Source organism: Onychomys torridus, chromosome 8 (assembly GCF_903995425.1).
Source record: "Onychomys torridus chromosome 8, mOncTor1.1, whole genome shotgun sequence".
NCBI classification, from domain to species: Eukaryota; Metazoa; Chordata; class Mammalia; order Rodentia; family Cricetidae; genus Onychomys; species Onychomys torridus.
The window spans coordinates 2,855,529-2,875,584 of NC_050450.1; the positions used below are offsets into that span (position 1 = coordinate 2,855,529).

Here is a 20,056-nt window from a genome sequence, read left to right on the forward strand (position 1 = left end):
TCACTTCACTTTTGTCTACAGCTGTGCAGTTACACTCCTCAGCCTCAGGAAAATAAGGCTGTACCTTTTTCTTGTTTTTCTTTCTTCATTTTTTTTTTGTTGTTGTTGTTGTTGTTGTTGCTGCTGTTTTGTTTTAACATGAGGTCTTACAATGTAGAACAGGCTGACCTGGAACTCACAGAGACCCACCTGCCTTTGCCTCTGCCTTCTGAGTGCTGGGATTAAAGGTATGTACCACCATGCCTGGCTATGGCTGATTTCTATAAATGAAAACTTTGAATTAAAAAAAAAAAGTATCATTACAACAACATTTTTTTAATTAGATCAATGTATATGTTTTAAAACAGACAATATCTAAGCAAGGCTCTGTTTTTGTTTTAGGCCAGTATGATGGCAAGGGCAAACCATTGCCTGAATATCATGTGCGGATTTCTGGATTTGATGAGCGGGTATGTTGTGTTTATCACCCTTGTCTCTGTGACATTTGATATATTGGTCAACTTCCCACTAGCATATTGCTCCCAAATTATAATATTGACCAAATTCCTAAAGATAATGTCTCCTATGTTTCAGTATCAGTTATATTTAAGAATATTGTAAGTTAAGCATTAAATGGTCAGCCCTGGAAACATACATACAAGTAACACTATATGGACTTAATAGCTTATGTTTATGAATACATATGTATATACAAGTACATATGCATGCAATAACAATCAATGAAAATAGAAGCTATGAATTTGAAGGAGAATGTGGAGGGTAAATGGGGGTTGGAAGGAGAAGGGTTCGGGAGAACTGTAATTAAATTACAGTGTCAAAAATAAAGAAAAAATAGTAAATTAAGTGTAAGCTATGTGGTTATGGGTAGAATTAATCTTTTATAAAAAAGTCTTTATAGTAAACAGCACATGTTGAGAAAGATATCCATGGTTTTTGACAATGTCTGTAGCCAGGAATATTGAGTGTACATATGAGCACAGTCCTCGAGATGACAAATGGCCTTGAAGCCTATAGCCCAAATTCCACCTGTATACCACCTAACTACTCTGTCCTCAAAGAGAGGTCTTTCTTTGAGAAATGCATCCACCCTGACAAGGGTGTAGTGAGCCACTCTGAAACTGCCTTGAAGTGTTTTTTTACTGTGGCTGTGCACACTGCAGCCCCACCTACTCAGTAGGTAGAAGGACCATTTGAGCGCAGGCATTAGAGACTAAGCTAGACGACATAGGAAGATTATTTTTTAAAACAGCAATAACAAATCTCTCTATGTTTAAAGGTAAAAGTGATGTTATCCTTGAGGAAACCAAAGCGCATTGTTATACGAGGCCATGATGAAAAGGAGTACCCCTTCCTGGTAAAAGGTGGCGAGGACCTCCGTCAGGACCAGCGCATTGAGCAGCTCTTTGAGGTCATGAATGCCATCCTCGCTCAGGATGCTGCCTGCAGCCAGAGAAACATGCAGTTAAGGACTTACCGTGTTGTGCCTATGACCTGCAGGTATGGCCTGAGTGAACCTATACATATTGGGGAGGGGCATATATCCAACCCTGGCTGAGTCCTGGTTTGTGGGTGTCCTGTGGACAAAACTCAATTGGATTTACATATGGAAGTAGGTGAGGAAGTATAGACTGGATAGGAAGAAATCTGTTTTGCTTTTATTCTTCAAAACATTTTTTTTCTGATGAAGAAGGAGCAATTGGGATTTGTTATACTTATTTATAAACATTGTATTTTTATTTTTCAGATTAGGATTAATTGAATGGATTGAAAATACTATGATCTTGAAGGACCTTCTTTTGAGTAATATGTCGAAAGAGGAGACTGTGGCTTATAACAGGTAGTGTGTCCCTATGTCACCTTGAATGACATGGAAATGCATAGAGATTTGCCTGCACTGAAATTTAAGGCACATGGCAGCTGTTTGTCTGTCTGTTTGGAGGATGAATTTCATTGTGTAGTCGAGGCTGACATTGGACTCATGATCCTGAGTGCCAGGATTTGAATCACTGATGCATACTACCAACCTGCCCCTCAACTTGTAATTGTTTGTTTTGATTTCTGGAAGCTCATTAGTAAGGCTGTCAGCACAAACTGAAAAGTGGCCAAGTGTTTACACACCACAGTGCGTCCACCTGCACAGGTGCTGGCTGACACAGCCCTGTGCAGTGTTACCAAAGGCTTTTCAAATTCAAGATGAACATTTGCTGACATGAAGAAAATATGTCATCATACATTAGATGGGTTTTAAATATATCTGCATTCAGGAAATGGTTAAAAAAAAAAAATTGTAGGATCCTGTTTTCAGGTTCCTCGTGGCTTTACCCAGCAGGTCCGCATAGAGGATGATTAGGACCACGGGCCTGAGTGCAGGTGTCTGAAATGGTCTCCACTTGGCTGTGCTGGGGGAGGAGGTCTTTTGCTCCATCCCCTTGGCGTCTCTATAAATACCCTGGGGCAGAGACAGTCAGGGCCTCTTGGAAAAGGTTCTAGGCCCTCGAGGCTGTCCTGTGTTTTCTATCTGTTCATCTCCACACTCTAAATCCTTCTATCTAATATTTCCTGCTGCTCTCACTCAAGAAAACTCTGGGGAGCTGTGGGGTTGGTGGGTTAACGCCCTGAAGAAATATCTGGAGGTAGTCTAAAAATAAGGAAAAACATGTTTTGTGAATGATTTGTAAAAAATTTGGCTTATAGTCAAATGAGGCCTACCAGCAGTGATATCATTATTGTCAGGCAGCCTTTCAGGGTAACATGCCTAGGTCACAGATCTTTGTGTTTATTTAAACATATCATTTTTCTCTGGCATGAAGAGGGAAATATTTTGCACTTGACTTGATTGTGCCTAAGTTTTTGCATAAGGAAGTTGATTGAGTTTATCTTGGAGTCATTAGGAATGAATAATGGCATATTGAAAGTTGTATTTATTTTTCACTATTTTTTAATAAATTTTCAATGTTCTTTGCCATGCAGAATATCTCCTTAATTCTAATTCCCTTTTTCCTACTTGCTAGTGATCCCAAAGCACCAATTCATGAATATAAAGACTGGCTGAGAAAAATATCAGGGAAAAGTGATAGTGGAGCCTATATGCTAATGTATAAGTAAGTTTGATTTTGATTTATATTTGCTCATTCTTCTAAAAAATACATACCTTTGAATCTTGAAAATTTTGCATCAGATTCTCTAGGAATGTTGCTCAATAGTGAGAGCACTGGTTTAGCTTGTTTGAGGTCCTAGCACCTATCTCCAGTATGGAGACATGAGAGAAAGAAGAATAAATAAATAAATTTTGCCCCAGATATCATCAAAATGTAGTTATTAATATTTTTTTTCTTTTTTGGGAGAGATTTGGCTTTTTAAGATAAGATCTCATTATATATATCTGGTCCTCACAGATATATATGTATATCTGGCCCACCTGCTCTGCATAAATGTTGTTATATTTTAGTATAAATAATTTTAAATTTTAAATTCACCAGAAATTTGTTCTAATGAAATGTTTCTCTTAAATCGCAGAGGAGCTAACCGTACAGAAACAGTCATGGCTTTTAGAAAAAGGGAAAATAAAGTACCTGCTGATCTCTTAAAGTAAGTATATTTGTGACTTCACAAACTAGTGGCATGACAGAAACTATATGTGGTTTATCTCTCTCCTAGGCGGGCCTTTGTAAAGATGAGCACCAGTCCTGAGGCCTTCCTGGCACTACGTTCCCACTTTGCCAGCTCTCATGCACTGTTATGTATCAGCCACTGGCTCCTTGGTATTGGAGACAGACACCTGAGCAATTTCATGGTAGCCATGGAGACAGGCGGCATAATTGGAATTGACTTCGGACATGCATTTGGATCAGCTACTCAGGTGTGTTTTCCTTAACTCTCACTGCTGATCTAGAAATGGAATATCTGTTTGTCAGGGTTCTCTAAAGCCACAGAACTGATAGAATGAATATATACAAGGGATTTATTAGAGTGGCTTTAGGCTGTGGTTCAGCTAGTCCAGCAATGGCTGTCTTCTGATAGAAAGGCCAAGAATCTAGTAGTTATTCATTCCAGGAGACTGGATGTCTTAGCAGTCCTCCTGGTCAGGTGCTAGAGTCCTAGAAGATTCCTAGAGAGCTGCTGGTCTTCAGTCTATGTTGGAATCCCAGAGAAGTAGATTCTAATGCCAGCAGAGGAATGCCTCAGCAACAGGGTATTTGAACTTGCTAGCAAGACCTGTAGAAAACAGGTAAAAAGCAAAAGTTTTCTTCTTTACACCCTTTACATAGGCTGCTACCAGATGTGGCCCAGGTGTGTCTTCTCACCTGAAATGATCCAGTCAAGAAAATCCCTTACAGGTGCACCCGGCTGCTTGGGTTTAGTTGATCCCAGATGTAGTCACATTGACAGCAAGAATAGCCATCACATCATGTGACTTTGTAACACCTCCAGAACTTAATTAAAGAAAGAATGATGGGTTCATTTGGCTTTGGTGTTATGTTCCTGAAACCTGATACTTTTTAAAGAAATAAATAATACCATCCTCAACCTAGTTGGCATCGTGGGTCACCCAGATCAGCAAGGCTCCAGTGATAGCATGACTGACACTCAAGTGCCTACATGTGTATGGCCCTAGAACTATATGGCCTCGATGGCCACATGACTCAAACGCCAGTATGGCCTCAAATGTCAGCCCAGACTACATGCCTCTGCACATCCCTCTGACATCAACATAGAGCCCAGCTGCTGCAAGGCCATGGATCCAGACATAGCTTTTGGCAGAGTCTGGCCCTAGACATCACCATGGACCTGGTGTAGCAATGCAAGCCACTTTGAAAGGCATGGTCCCGGTGGGTTACATCCTTCACACCCAGACATACATAGTCTTAGGCGGTGGCCCAACCTCTGGGCATCCATGGGACCCTTAGTGGTAACGTAAGCCACAGACATCAACACAGACCACCACAACTACATCACAGCCATGGGCCCTCACATGGCCCAGACATCACAATTGCCCCAGGTGGCAAGCACACCACCCATGTCAGCTGGTTCCTCACTGCCCTTGACTCTTCAGCTATGCCTGTCTTCCCAGCACATGAAGCTTTCAGCCTCTCTCTTCCATTTCCCTACCATATACCACTCACCATAATAGTGCCCAACTGGATGAGCTCAAGGTTGGTCTCTACCCACCCGAAGTGAAAGTCTTGGGGCAGAGCTATAGCTGTTCTCCATAGACAGGCCTCATGGCAGATTCTGGTCTCTTAATCACAGCTGCTTCTTTAGCCCCTGCTAACCAGAACCACAGATTCTTAGCCCAAACGGCTGGGTAGAGTCTTTACTTCCCTCTGAAATGTCACGCGTCAGGCCTCCATTGTCTGAACTGCTCTCAGCATTCTTATCTTCCAGGTTACTGCAGAACAGCCCACTGAGCTCTTAACACTTAGTTGCTTGTCTAGCCCAAAGTTCCAAAGTCCACCCACAGTCCTTCCAAAAACAACATGGTCAGGTCTATCACAGCAGTACCTCCATATCCTGGCACCAACTTCTGTCCTAGTTAGGGTTACTATTGCTGTGATGAAACACCATGACCAAAAACAAGTTGGGAAGGAAAGGCTTTATTTGGCTTACATATTATAGTTTATCATTGGAGGAAATCAGGATAAGAACTCAAACAGGGGTAGAAGTTTACACAGAGGCCATGGAGAGGTGCTGCTTACTGGCGTCCTCCTCATGACTTACTCAGCTTGCTTTCTTATAGAATCCAGGACCACCAACCTAAGGAAGACACCATCCACCATGGGCTAGGTCCTCCCCCATGAATCACTAATTAAGAAAATGCCCTACAGGCTTGCCTACAGCCCAGTCTTATTAAGGCATTTTCTTAATTGAGGTTCCTTCCTCTCAGATGACTTTAGCTTGGGTCAAGTTGACATAAAACTATCGAGCATAGTATATTACTTAAATATACTTTTTCTCTTATTTAGTTTCTTCCAGTCCCTGAGTTGATGCCTTTTCGTCTAACCCGCCAATTTGTCAATCTCATGTTGCCAATGAAAGAAACGGGTCTTGTGTTTGCTGTCATGGTGCATGCACTGAGAGCTTTTCGCTCATGTGCAGGTCTGCTCACTGATACCATGGAAGTTTTTGTGAAGGAGCCCTCCTTTGATTGGAAGGTACATTTTGGTTTTGTATAGACACACCCATGTTTCCTTTGTATGATGAAAATGCATCAAGTTGTATTTACTGAAATATTTACATTATCTTGATGACATTTCTCAAAACCTAAAAATCGGTAAAAAGCAAGCAATTTGGAGAAAATTTACAACTATGTAGTTTGATACTAACTGGGGATGACAATATGGACCCATTGATAACAGTAAGTCTGAGTTTTCTCTTCACATACAACTTGTTGTTGCTGTTGTTGTTGTCATAATTATAAATAGGGTCTTACTCTATAGCTTGGGCTAGCCTAGAACTCACCACATAGCCCAGGATGTACTGGAACTCAAGGGATTCTTGCCTCAACCTCTTGATTTCTGGAATTACAGCCATCCTCCTCCCAAGCTAGAACTTTTTACAGAAATATTTAGTTTTTCATGAATACTTTGCTTGCATGTATGTAAATGTACCATATGCATGCAGTGTAATTACAGTAGGTTATAAACCACTGTGTGGTTTTGGGAAGTGAACCCTGGTCCTCTGTAAGAGCATCAAGCGCTCTTAGTACTTGGATCATCTCTCTGGCCCCCAACAAACACTTTTGAATTAGAAATTATTCCAAGTGAATTATTTCCTAATTATAGGAACAGATAGCAGATAATGCTGTTTGAATGAGAGGTCATCCAGAATATGCTCCCAAATCATTAAACCTAGTAGAGCCCATTCTTTTATATGGAGACTCCGTCTCACCTCTCTGCATCACATGGTCACGGTGACATATACCACATCAGAATCTGTTTAGAAAGCTATAGAGCTATTCCCAGTTAAAGGTCTTTGTTTTAGATCATTACTTGATTTAATGTTTTTGAGTGTAATTGTCTATACTATTATAATAAGTAGAGAAAAATTATGTTCTTTCCCTTTAGGGTTTTGAGCAGAAAATGCTGAAGAAAGGAGGATCATGGATTCGAGAAATAAATATAAATGAAAAGAATTGGTACCCTCAGCAGAGAATTCACTGTGCTAAGAGAAAGTTAGCAGGAGCCAACCCAGCAGCTATAACCTGGTAAGACTGAACACAGGATCAGTGCTGAGCACTTCAGACATGTGAGAGCAGTGTGAAAGTCTTCACTGTGCACATGGGGAAAGTACATCTTAGGGAGGCTTACCACTCTAAACCCAGGCCTGGAAGGACTATGGCTCACTCCTGTGTCGTCGGTCCTATACTTCTGTACAGTCAGCATCAATATGAGACCCAAGAGCAGCCAGAATGTGAGGAGGCTTAGAGTGTATATTTGCCTTTGTATTTTTTAGGACGTTTGACCCGTTTGGTCCTGATGAGCACTATGTAGACTTCTCAGATAGTATTCTAAGCTGCACTGACCTTTTACATTTTTTAATTGAAATCTAGAGCAAATAGAAATTTATAGGTATTTATTATTCTTAGGAAGTAAGAAATGTAAACTTCAGTTCTAAGCAGTATTAGGATACACTCTGTAATTGACTTCATTTTTGACAAGAGCACCAGGTCTATGCAGTGATTGGTGTTAGCAAGAGAATGAAGTTAGAGCCCTGTCTCACATTACTTGCAAAAACTAATTCAGAGCGTATCAGAATTAAAGGTAAAACATTTGGAAAAAAAATTAAGCTGATCTTCTTGATTTAATTTGGCTGTGACACTTAACATTTCAAGGTGTGACACCAGATGATGATGAGAGCAAGAACAAGATAGACAAACTGAACTTCAAAATTCAGAGCTGTGTTCCATTTCTACACAAAGTTTGAGAGTCACCACAGTTTATGAGTATATATACATAAGTGAATTCAAAATTGTCCCATTGCAATTGAACCACTCCTCTCCATCCCATTTTTTTGTTTTGTTTTATTTTGTTTTTTTTGTTTTTGTTTTTCGAGACAAGGTTTCTCTGTGTAGCTTTCCTGGAACTCACTTGGTAGCCCAGGCTGGCCTCCAACTCACAGACATCCGCCTGCTTCTGCCTCCCGAGTGCTGGGATTAAAGGTGTGCGCCACCACTGCCTGGCTCCATCCCATTTCTTAAGTCTGAAAAATTCAAAAATGCCAGTTCTGATACCAGTCTTAAAGTTCCAAATACATAGAATCCCACAACCAAAAACTTGCATGCAACAACTCAGTTCAAACAAGAGTCTCTGAAACTTTACTTTCAGTTGCAGCAGCATTTTATGGTAGCCTTCCTCTAGGCAGTTTGCTCCAGGGTGAAAGTGGCTGTCACAGTAACTGAGCCACTGTAGAGGTGCCGCCAACAAGTTCTCCTTGCAGACAGCATGAATCAGCCATCTCTTAAAGGAGCCATGCATGTTTAGCTGCTAACTTTATCCCATTTTGGCTTTTACAATCCTGGTCACCTCTTCAGCCATCCAGGCTCAAATTGCCACCTCATTTAGCACCTCAAGTCCAGGAGGAAACCCAACCTTCGCCATTCATAGCTGCTGCACCTTGGCTCTATTACCTGCTTTGCCGGGGATCCTCCTACACATGCTGCCCTGCTTGCATGGCTGAAAGCTGCCCCCAGGGCAGCTCCATGACTCCAGCCACACCCTGCCACTGGGATCTCAGGCTGCTCCTGGCTTCCAACGCATATCCTTAGTTCAACCTGAAGCATGTCTCTGCCTCACCATAGCAGTTCCCGTGTCTGCCTTTCCACACAGCTGCTTGTCCAGCTGCTGCCACCTTTGCTCTTGCCACCAATGTCACTTCTCCACTGGGGCAGCAGCCTGGTCTCCACAGGGCTTCCACTGCTCTCCATTTGTCTTTCCCATGGCATCTCTGCTGGGATTGTCAAGATTGATCGTAGCCTCAAGGCATGTTCTCCCCACCATGGCTTCTTCATGGCAGAAAGACTCCTTTATGGCAGAAAGCACAAAGAACCCTGCTACTTGTGCTGGCTCTGGGCATCTGCCACCTGCGCTGTGATGATGCCCCTCGAGTCTCAGCTGTTGATGCCTGCCTGGGCCAACCACTGCTCTCACTGCTGCTGCTGATGCTGTTGTTACTGCTTGCGGTGAGGGCTTCTGAAGCCACTCTTGGACCCCAGGTCTGCAGTAGCTACTCAGTCCCAAATGCTGCTTTCTGTGTCCCAGGTCCCATGCTGGGGAAAACCTACTCTAATATATCTAAGCCTTCACAAAATCCCTATACCTAAAGCCTATATTTCTTGACCTTTTCCAAAACTTTTAGCCTAACTTAGTAAATAGAGAGAAACAGAGAGAGATACTTGCTGCAGCCTAACTTGAACTACTTGCTTTACAATTTTACTTCTGAAGAAAAGAATTTCAGCTCACTCAATTCTGAGTATGCCCACTTAACCTGCAATGTTCCTGCTCTTTTATCCTCCATAACTTAAGTCCCACGTTCTGGTGCCATACGTGGGAGTCTGCCAGTGTCCAGCTCCAACCTTTCAAGAGGTTCTTGGGTGGAGGAGAGAGGAATGAGGAAATATTAGGTAGAAAGATAGACCTAGATGATGAGAAAGACAGAAACACAGGATAGCTTTGGGAGGGCCCTGGGTCACAACTGCCCATAGCTTTATTCAAATGGGATTTTTATAATATGCCAAGGGGAGAGGCAAAAGACCTCCCCCTTTCAAGATCAAAGCACACCACATAGCCAAGTGTAGACCTGGTAAACATGCCTGTGGCCAAATCGTCCTACTATGCAGCCCTGCTGGCTAAAGCAGGCTCAGATTCTCTGACCTTAAGGTCTCACTAGGAAGCCTCTGTGGGCCACCACACCAACTCAAACTTTGAATTCAAAGTTTTGAGTGTCAGGAAGAAAAAAAATGTATAAATGTATAAAAAATGATAGAACGTTTGTAAAGGAATGCAGGTCAAAAGGGAAAAATTATTTGTGTCTGTGTATTCATGTTTGTTCAATACTTTTTCCAGTGATGAGTTATATCTAGGCCATGAAGGGTCATCTGCCTTTGGAAGTTATACAGCTGTAGCTCGAGGAAACAAAGACCACAATATTCGTGCACAAGAGCCAGAGAGTGGACTTTCAGAAGAGACTCAAGTGAAGTGCTTGGTGGACCAAGCAACAGACCCCAATATCCTTGGCAGGACTTGGGGAGGGTGGGAGCCTTGGATGTAAAGTCTATGGGAGTCACCAGCTGTAAAGCATTCCATCACTGAGGGAATCTCCTAGACCTTCACTGACAGCAGGATATTACTGAAACACCAAAGAAAAGGAATGTACTTTGTAGTGCTAAGAAGATGGCTCTCTGGGTAAAAGCACTTGCTGCCAATATTATGACCTAACTTCAACTAAACCCACATGGTGGAAGGAGAAAAGCAACTTCTGCAAGTTGTCCTTTGGCCTCCAAATATGTGCCATGTCTTACATTTACCCACACATACATACACACACACAAATTTAAAAATAAAAATATAGTTTTTCCAAAGTAGCAACTCTTCATTTAATTAATTTCTTTATATTTTTTCTTTTATTTCTATTTCATTAATTTCTGTTCTGATCTTGACCTGGATTTCTTCTTCTGTGTCCATGATTAATAGATTTGGTCTTTTCATAATGTCTCAAACATCTTACATGTTCTGTTCTTAAAAGTTTATCATTCTCTTCAGTTGAATAGTTCAATATATCTACCTTGTCTTAAAGTCCTGATACTCTATCTTTAGCCTGCTCTATGCTGTTAGTGAGGGTTTCTATGGAGCTTATTTTAGACTTACTGAATTTTTCAAGTTCTATTTCAGTTTGAGTTTTCTTCAGTAGTTCTCTTGATTTAATTCTATTTTCCCATCTTTAATTGTCTTTCTTATTTGGTTTAATTCTTTGTGTTTTCTTGGTCTTCATTCTGTCTTTTATTCTAGAATTAGTTGGTAAGACACTAGTGTTGAAGATACTATCTATACACCTTGGTTACAAGATGTAGAGAAATCAATCTGGCACTGAATAGAGACTTTCTTTCATGCTGGCTAGCTTTCATAGTTCTTGGAAATACAAGTTGCTAAGGAAGAAAAGGCATCAATGGTCTTACCTAGGTGTGAACAGTATGGAGCACAACAACAACCTATTAGGCAAGACGTGCCCATTGGTGTAATAGTGATATGATTGAATAACCAATTTCTCTCTGTTTGGACTTGAGGCCTGCTCCACAAGAGATAACTCATGACTGGTACTGTAAACCCAGTTAAAAAAAAAAAAACAAACATGACTGAGGTTATGGGCCATAGGAGTAAACTTGAAGAACAGAATTGAAAGAATACATGTGTACACACACACACACACACACACACACACACACACACACACATGCACGCACGCACGCACACCAGCCTAGATTGAAATAGTAACAACAGCTGCCTCTCACTGGAGAGGCTGAAAATCCAGTAGTTGTTGGGTGCCTTAGCAGTCCCAATCCAGCACTGAGAAGCTGCTGGTCCTCAGTCAATAATGGAAGCCATATCAGGGAAGAAATTAGCAACTGCAGCAATAAGATAAATTCATAAAGCAGCAAGAGGGAAGGCCAAGGAAGCATAAAACAAAACAATCTTCCTTCTGTGCCCTTTTTATATGGGCTGCTACCACAACAGGGCACCCATATTTGGGATGAGTTCCTACATCAGGATACAATCAGAATAACTTCTCATATATCATTTAAGGCAATCAGAATAACTTCTCAGCTGAGACTCCTGTTCAGATTATTATAAATTTGAGGCAGGTTGATATTAAAGCTAACATAATCTACCTCTAGTCAACTTGACACCTAAGCATATCACTAAAACTGTGAAATTCCACCTCTTCCTGAGGGCCATGGGAGTATACAGCAGGTGACAACTAGTATTCAACAGGTCAACTTACCAGATGGATAACTCTCTGATGGGGAGCCCCACTAGGCAAAGTCTGTGGAGTCATAACCCTTTACAGTAATGAACTGTTTTGCACATACTCCCAATCCCAGTGTTCAGCCAACTAATTGTTTATTGTTAAGTCCTGAACTTCAGTGTCATTTTCTGTCTGGAAACCCTGACCAACTCAGAGCTACATGCATGGCTAAGCATTACTCACTGGCCAGTCAGTGTGATTTATCATGTGTTATAAGAATGGGTCAGACCCTGAAAATGTAACATGATTGTCCAGAGTTTGGCTATAAGGAGGGCTGTGTAGAGCTATGTAGAGAGCTGCTGTGTAAAAAGCTGGGCAGAAGTGTGTGTGTGTGTGTGTGTGTGTGTGTGTGTGTGTGTGTGTGCGCGCGCGTGCGCGCGCACGCGCGCACAGTGAGGGGTGTAGCTGAATGGGCAAAGAGAAAAGTGAGACATAAAGAGGTGTGAGAGAACTGGAACTAAAGAGAATTGGAAACCAAGATTTAGACTAGAGAAAATTGGAACTACAGATTTGGAACTACAGAATTGGAACAAAAGAATTAGAGCGAGAGTTAGAACAAGAGAATTAGAGCTGAAGAAGAATAAAAGAGAGTGACCCCCAGATTGTGTATGAATTATTATAGGTAAGAAATATTTCTATCCCCCCGCTCTTAAGTCCTTCTCTGAGTGACTCTCGGTAGCAGTTCTGGGAGCTGAACTCCAGGGCCGCTAAAACCTCTTGTCCTCAAATCTCATATTATTGCATACTGTAAGTTAGTCCATTTTCAAAGGTCTCTGAGATCCTTAAAAATCTTAACACATTCATTGTCTCATTTCTCTTAACTGTAAATTCTTACTGACATAAAAGAAACTCAGTAGGAGTTGATGTTATAAAGGATTTACTAATAGATTGGTGGAATCTAGTATGGAAGCACTACCTGCCCCTTGTACTCCAGAGATAAATAGTATGCTAAACAAGCCATGCCACAGTTCTATCAAGCAAGGTGTGAATTCCATGACTAAGAATTGGCTATCCTATCTCATTATCTATGAAGTAGGTTACCTGATGAGAATCTGTAAGTCCATAGATTATTGTTTTGCAGGAGCATTATGTGCAAGAAAGGCAAAGCCATTACCAGAAAAAAGTATCTATCCCAGTATGAACAAAGTTGTTGTCCGCTTTGTAATAAAAAATGGTTCAGTGCAGTCAAAGTTGTCACCAAGTCATTGGTTACCCTAGGGAATAGTGACAATATTGGGTGCTCAGTGTTGATCCCTGCTGCTGGCAGATTTTTACACTCAGCAGCAGGTCTAGCAGAGTCAGCCTTAGTAAGTCAAAGTTGTTGTTGAGCCCATGTATAACCTTTATTTCTATTACCATGGCTACTTTGTTAATTGTCCCACTGGGCAATGACAAGGTTAGTCAGAGAAGAGGTTTACTATGCACAGAATAGGTCATCTTATATACTTGACTATTAAAACTCCTCCTTACCTTTTGGTGAGCGTTTAAAAGGGACACAAGTATCCTCTGCCCATGTAGTGAGAGCTATACTCATCAGGTAACCTACTTCATAAAGAGGTAGGATAGCCCATTCTTATACATGGAATTCTCAGTCTTACCAACTTTCTAATCATAGTCCTTTTACTTCCCCAAGCACCCAGCCAAACCACTGGCTACAAACTATGAATCATTATATATTCTCACACCTGGCCATTTCTCCTTCCAAGAAAAATGTGCAGCCATGTGCATTCAATGCCTGAAGTTCTGTCCACTCTGAAGCATTTTCCTTCACTAGTGTCCTTCATGATTGTCCCATAAAGGGATAGTGCAGCTTACTGCTTCTAGGTGGTGCCTGCATATAATGCAGAACCATCAATTAACCAGGCCATAATCTTCTCTTTCTCAGACAATCTTAGAGCACACTTTATGATACTGTAGATGGATGCTTGGGGACCCAAGTTATTACATTAAAAAAAAAATTAGGAATCTGAGGCCCATGGGCAACTTCTTGATGTAACTTGTTTGTGCTCTCAGGCCCAATCACTTCCATTTGATGATGGATTGTTTCTGTGTACAAACAACTTCATGTCTTGGTGGATCCAATCATGCCCAGTTCATAACAGGCAGCTCAGGTCACATGGTAACCTGGCCCATTGCTAAAGGTTCAGTTTCAGCTAAAGCTGTTCTGTTCCTATAAAGATCCCCGACTAATACAAATTATAATACCGGTACTTTATTTGATTTTTGGCTGAAGTATTTGTTAAAAGATGCCCTGCTGAGAAGCTAGGGATCTCTTAATATTCCTTGGGTTAGTGTTGCAGGGATTTTTAAGGCTTAGAAAAATTGGAATGCCAGAGTAGATTTACTGTTTAAAACTTATTCCTCTATAATGGGAGGGCCCAGAAGGCATGCCCTTCACTAATACTATAAGACACAAAATGGTTAGTTTGACAATGGCACATTTGAAGAGCTTTGTCATTGTTCTTTTCATGCCAGACCTTATGGTGTAGCTGTTCAATTGGGTGAATTAAATTGAGGCTGAGTGTCTTCAAGTGTGATAGGTTTAACTGGACTCTATAGTGACAGGGGCCAGGTGGCCCCATTGAATCACCAAAGGCCAGGTGAGCTTACTTATCACAATGGGCAGCATAGGCAAAGCGATGTCTATAATGGCCTCACTCAGTGGACCTATGGTACTGACAAATCAGTCTTGGTATTCCCAGGAATGAAATGTATAAGAAGCCCACTAGGTTTTTGTTTGATCTGTATAAACAGAAAAAAAGTCTAAAACAAATGAAAGAAAAGCTATATTAGATCACAGAAAGATGGAATCATGGGACATCAGTCAATTTTCAGACTTGAGCCAATTTACAGATCCAGAAACCCAATTCCTCAAAGCTTTCTTGAGGAATGAGGCTACACTGTCACCAAATAGTTTTACTGTTAGCCTTTCTACCATGCATCCACAGAGGGAACTTTTAGTAGGTAATTGTACATTGGGAAAAAGAAAATATTCAGACTCTTGGAGACTAGTGGTTACTGGCTATAAACTGACACTGAACCTGGAAAAATTCAAAAAGCATTGTGGCCCTCTAGTTAAAGTAGGTGTTTATGGAAGTCAAGAAATTGATGAAGTCTTGAGTAAAGTCCAAATCCAGTAGGTTTCTGAAATCATCCTATGTTTATTTTCCCAGTCCCAGAATGTGTAGTTATCTAAGTTGGCAGAATCTCCACATTGGCTTTCTGACCTATAGAATAGGGTTGTTATGGTTATAAAGGTGAAATGTAAGCTATTGGAGTTGTCTCTACCAGAGAAAACCATTGCATCCCTAGAAAGACTATGGAAATTAAGTACTTGAAGGATGTGGGGGATGGGGATATCCACTATATCTCCCTTCATTGTTTCTGTTTGACCTGTGCAGAAGATAGAAGGATCATAGAGAATAACAGCTGACTATTGCAAATTCTATGACAGTGGCAACAATTACAGCTACTGTGTCGGATGTATTTCCTTACTTGTGCAAATTAAAATATCTATTTGGATTGGGCATAATGGTGCATCCCTTTAATCTCAGAACTCAGGAGGTAGAGGTAGACAGAGATCTATGAGTTCCAAGCTAGCCAAGGATACATGGTGAGATACTGTTTTGAAAAGAGAATGACATACTGAAACAAACAAATCTACTTTTGCTTGGTAAATTTTCTTCCCTACTCCTGACCATAATGACCACCAGAAGCCAATTTGCTTTTATCTTGCAAGATCAGCAGTACACCTTTACAATTCTACCTCAAGGGCATATTAGTTTTCCAACCCTGTGTCATAACTTGGATCTTTAGAAGTGCTGTAGTGATGATGGTGGTTTGTGGTCTCTTTCTTTTGGGGTTTTTTGGGGGAGGGGGTGTTTGTTTGTTTGTTTGTTTGTTTGTTTGTTTAAGGCAGGGTCTCTCTATGTTGTCCTAGCTGTCCTGGAACTCACTGTGTTGACTAGGCTGGCCTCAAACTCAGAGAGCCTCCTGCCTCTGCCTCTTAAGAGCTGGGATTTAACGTGTGAGCCACTATGCCTAGTTTCAAAGGAATCTTGATTCTCAGTCAGTGATGGAAGCCTGGGAATGCTGGTTCTAATATCAGCAAAGGAAGCAGCAGCAACAGGGTAAATTAATTCTGCACCAATATCGAATGCCAAGGGGAAAACAAGCGATAAATGTCCCTGCCACATCCTTTTATCTGGGTAGCACCTTCTGGGAATGGGTCTTCCCACATCAATTAAGGTAATCAGGACAGTTATTTAGTTAAGGCTCCCTGTTAAGATTAATTCTAATAGACACTTGCAAGTAAAGATGAACAGACTAAAGGGCAAACTGTATGTCTCAATGGGCCACACTACATCTTCCATGACGAGATTCTTGTTTTTGTTTTGGGGTATTTTTTGATTGTTGTTGTTTTTTTGTTGGTGGGGTTTTTTTTGTTTGTTTGTTTGAGTTTTTTCTTTTTTTTTTAAATTTGTTTTTATATAGGGAGGGAGAGGTTGCAAGGACAAAGGGTGGATTCAAGGGGACAGGGAGATAAATGGGATCAGAATGCATAATGTAAAATCCACAAAGAATCAAAAGTTAAAAAGAAAAAGAAAACATTCTGACCAGGCGGTGGTGGCACATACCCTTAATCCCAGCACTTGGAAGGCAGAGACAAGTGTATCTCTGTGAGTCAAAGGCCAGCCTGGTCTATAGAGCGAGATCCAGGACAGGCACCAAAATTACACAGAGAAACCCTGTCTCAAAAAATAAATAAATCTAATTTGGAGCAAGTTGACAGTAAAACCATCACATACCCATAGACAAATGCAGAGACCCATATGGGCTGAGGACATGATGATCAAATGCTCAGCCTTAAACAAGATTGATACTGTTCCTTCAAAAGCTCAGGGACCATTATGGAAGAGTGGAAAGAATGTGAAAGCCAAAAGATAAAGAGGGCTGTAGGCAGAGTTTTTCATCTACACTGCCAATCAGCTCTGTCGTGTCAGCCACTCCCAAATAACCACACTGAAACTTAATTATAAATGATTTGCCAATAGCTTAGGCTTGTTACTAACTAGCTCTTACAACTTAAATTAACCCATATTTCTAATCTGCCCTCTGCTGCATGGTGGTATCTTCTCTCAGTACAGCATGTTTATCTTCCTTCTCTCCATATCATTGCCTCATAACTCCTCTGACTCCGCCCTTCTTCTTAGCATCCTCCTCTGCCCTGAACATCCTGCCTATCAGACAATCATCTTTTTATTAACAATGAGAGCAACACATCTTCATAGTGTATAAAACGATTATTCCACAACAAAGGACTATAAAATGTTCTCTTCTAAGCAAGCCACAGCCAGTGCAGTCATGACCACACATCTTTGGCTGCCTGCAATAGGCCTACACAAAATAGTCTCTATCAACAGGAAAGCATGGATCAGGGAGGAGCTTACAAAACTACCCCTGCTTGCTGATGAGTTCTAGGGAAGAGGCAATCATAACCTTCAGGTGTACCCACTGAGGAGCCCATCAGCCTCCAGCAGATAGTGCTAACCCACAGTCACAGGTGATCCTGGTTAAGCTAAGCAGCTCTTAAAGCCAACAAAAACCATGAACTTGTAACAAGAGGCCATGAATTGAGATAAGATGAGATAGGTGTATAGGAGGTATTGGAGGAGGAGAGGAAAAGGAGTAAATAATGTGGTTTTTTTAATTTCAAAAAACTAAAAATTTAACAAAAACTTGAAAAGTGGACTTGCAGGTAGGAACAGGTGAGTAATGAATGGGGACAAGATGGATTTGTTATAACAGGATGCCATTTTACATGTATAAAGTTGTGAAAAAGCAAATTTAATGAACATTTTAAAAGGAGATCTTGGGGCTGGTGAGATGATTCAGCAGTTAAGAGCACTTGTTGCTCTTGCAGAGAACCCAAGTACAATTCCTAGCACCCACATAGTGGTTCAATGATCATCTGTAATTCCAGTGCCGAGTAATCTGATGCTTTCTTGACCTTCATGATCACCAAGCACTCACTTGGTGCACATAGATGCAGAGGCAAAAGGCTCATGCACATAAAATAAGTTTAAAAAAGAAATCTACTTAGTTATATAATTTGTTGAATGAGCTTTATCCAAGGTCATGATTAATAAATGAATGTTAACAAATGAATAGTTAAGGTTATAATAAATGTACAATAGAAATATATATATCCAGTTTCTGCTGTGGATATCGCTCTATGTAAATAAAGTTCTGATTGGCCAGTGGCCAGGCAGGAAGTATAGGCGGGACAAGAGAGAAGAGAATTCTGGGAAGTAGAAGACTGGGGAGAGACACTGCCAGCCACCGCCATGAAAAGCAACATGTAAAGACACTGGTAAGCCACAAGCCATGTGGCAAAGTATAGACTAACAGAAATGGGTTAATTTAAGATAGAAGAAGCAGATAACAAGAAGCCTGCCACAGCCATACAGTTTCTAAACAATGTAAGTGTCTGTGTGCTTTCTTGGTTGGGTCTGAGCGACTGTGGGACTGGCGGGTAAGAGAGATTTGTCCTGACTGGGCCAGGCAGGAAAACTCTAACTACAAATGGCGCCCAACGTGGGTCAAGAATTTCCACCTAAAACCTGAGTAAAAAGATTCTAAGACGGAGCTAAAACCAGCTTCCTAGTTGTCTCTCTCAAGTTAGTGGCAGCCTGCCGGTTTGAGCTACTATGGCGGGTTCCTGGCGTGTGAGTCTGACCTGCATTGTGGCGGGAATGAGGAGTCTACAAGCGACACTTTACTCTGCTGCATGGTGGATTTAGCCTTTGCTAGTTAAAAAAAAGGGGGGGAGGAGGTTTCTGGGCTATGCGCTGCTTTTATAGAACTGCTTCTGATAGTTGATGGTACACATGGCTCCAGACCCAGAGCTGGCGGTAAACTGTACCACCGCCATGTTGAGAAGCTGAGGTGGGCGGAGCCAGCAGCCACAGCAGCATTTCAGTCTTACAAAGATGGATATTACACAGAGAATCTGGTTTATGTTGTCTTTGGGATTTTTAACTGCAGAAAAAGATTTGATCATAAAAGCTGTTGAGTTAAACAAGTATGTAAATTTTAAAGGTACCTTGACTTCAAAATTTGGATATAAGGATATGTTGCTTTGGAAAGGAGTCTCTGCTTTTATTTCCACAGAAAACCAGAGGCTGTGGATTTGTTCCAGATTAAGATATATCAGGTTTGATCAGCCAAGACCACCTGAAAGGTCTCCAAAGACACAATGGCCCAGATGACCCTACATCCAGAATGGTTTCAAGGCAACTGGCTCAGAGGTTCACCCTAATGGACTACTCCATAACCCTAAAATTTTCTTTGTGTCCCCATAAGATACAGCACCCCCCTCCAGCAGGAAGTAGTAAGAAAAACTATGCCCACATTCCCAAAATTATCAAGCTGGCTTTGGAGATGGAATTGGCTCACTCCTTCTCTAAACCCAGACATATTGCTAAAAGAAAAGGTTAAGAGATTCTTGTGTCCCAAATCAGAAAAGCCCTCTGGTGTGGGACAGAGAAAAACCAGTATTTTTCTTTAAAGCAGGTTGATTATAAATGCGATCTCTTTCTACAGAAGAAAAGGGGATATGATACAGATATAATAGGATAAAAGAGTAGATTAAGGAACTTACTTCTAAAGAGCAACAACTTCTTTAAAATGTTTTACATTGGTATAGATTTTAGTCTATTGATACAAACTTAAAGTTAATTTTGTTATACTGTGTATATTTCTAATCGTGTTTAAGGTATTATGTTTGTATAGCTCATTTTAAATTGAAATGGATAATTAAAAATAGATTAATAATTAGTCATCTATGATAATCATACTCGTATCCATGTTAGTTAAGTCTTTTAGGTATACATAGAGATATTTCAGGCAGATAGGTAATCTTCAAATACTTCAAAGACCTACAGAATATGGCATTTAAAATACTTTTAAAATTTAGACTTTCTGGACAGTGAGACATGTCTGCTCCTGGCAGCACCAATTTACTTCAGAGAGGAGG

The 20,056-nt window shown here is 40.9% G+C and overlaps 1 protein-coding gene across 2 annotated transcripts in view; it reads left to right on the plus strand.

Annotated features, from left to right (window-relative positions):
- The window catches only part of Prkdc (protein kinase, DNA-activated, catalytic subunit), a 225,635-nt gene extending 215,068 nt beyond the window's left edge, over positions 1–10,567 (plus strand). For both annotated transcript variants that reach the window (XM_036195022.1, XM_036195023.1), the window contains exons 78-86: positions 382–449; positions 1,277–1,497; positions 1,745–1,837; positions 3,012–3,101; positions 3,517–3,588; positions 3,658–3,859; positions 5,964–6,152; positions 7,065–7,204; positions 10,062–10,567. In XM_036195022.1, the coding sequence (XP_036050915.1) occupies positions 382–449; positions 1,277–1,497; positions 1,745–1,837; positions 3,012–3,101; positions 3,517–3,588; positions 3,658–3,859; positions 5,964–6,152; positions 7,065–7,204; positions 10,062–10,266 (1,280 nt within the window). In that variant the 3' untranslated portion in view covers positions 10,267–10,567. The remainder of the gene's footprint in view (positions 1–381; positions 450–1,276; positions 1,498–1,744; positions 1,838–3,011; positions 3,102–3,516; positions 3,589–3,657; positions 3,860–5,963; positions 6,153–7,064; positions 7,205–10,061) is intronic.
- The last annotated feature ends 9,489 nt before the right edge of the window (positions 10,568–20,056 follow it).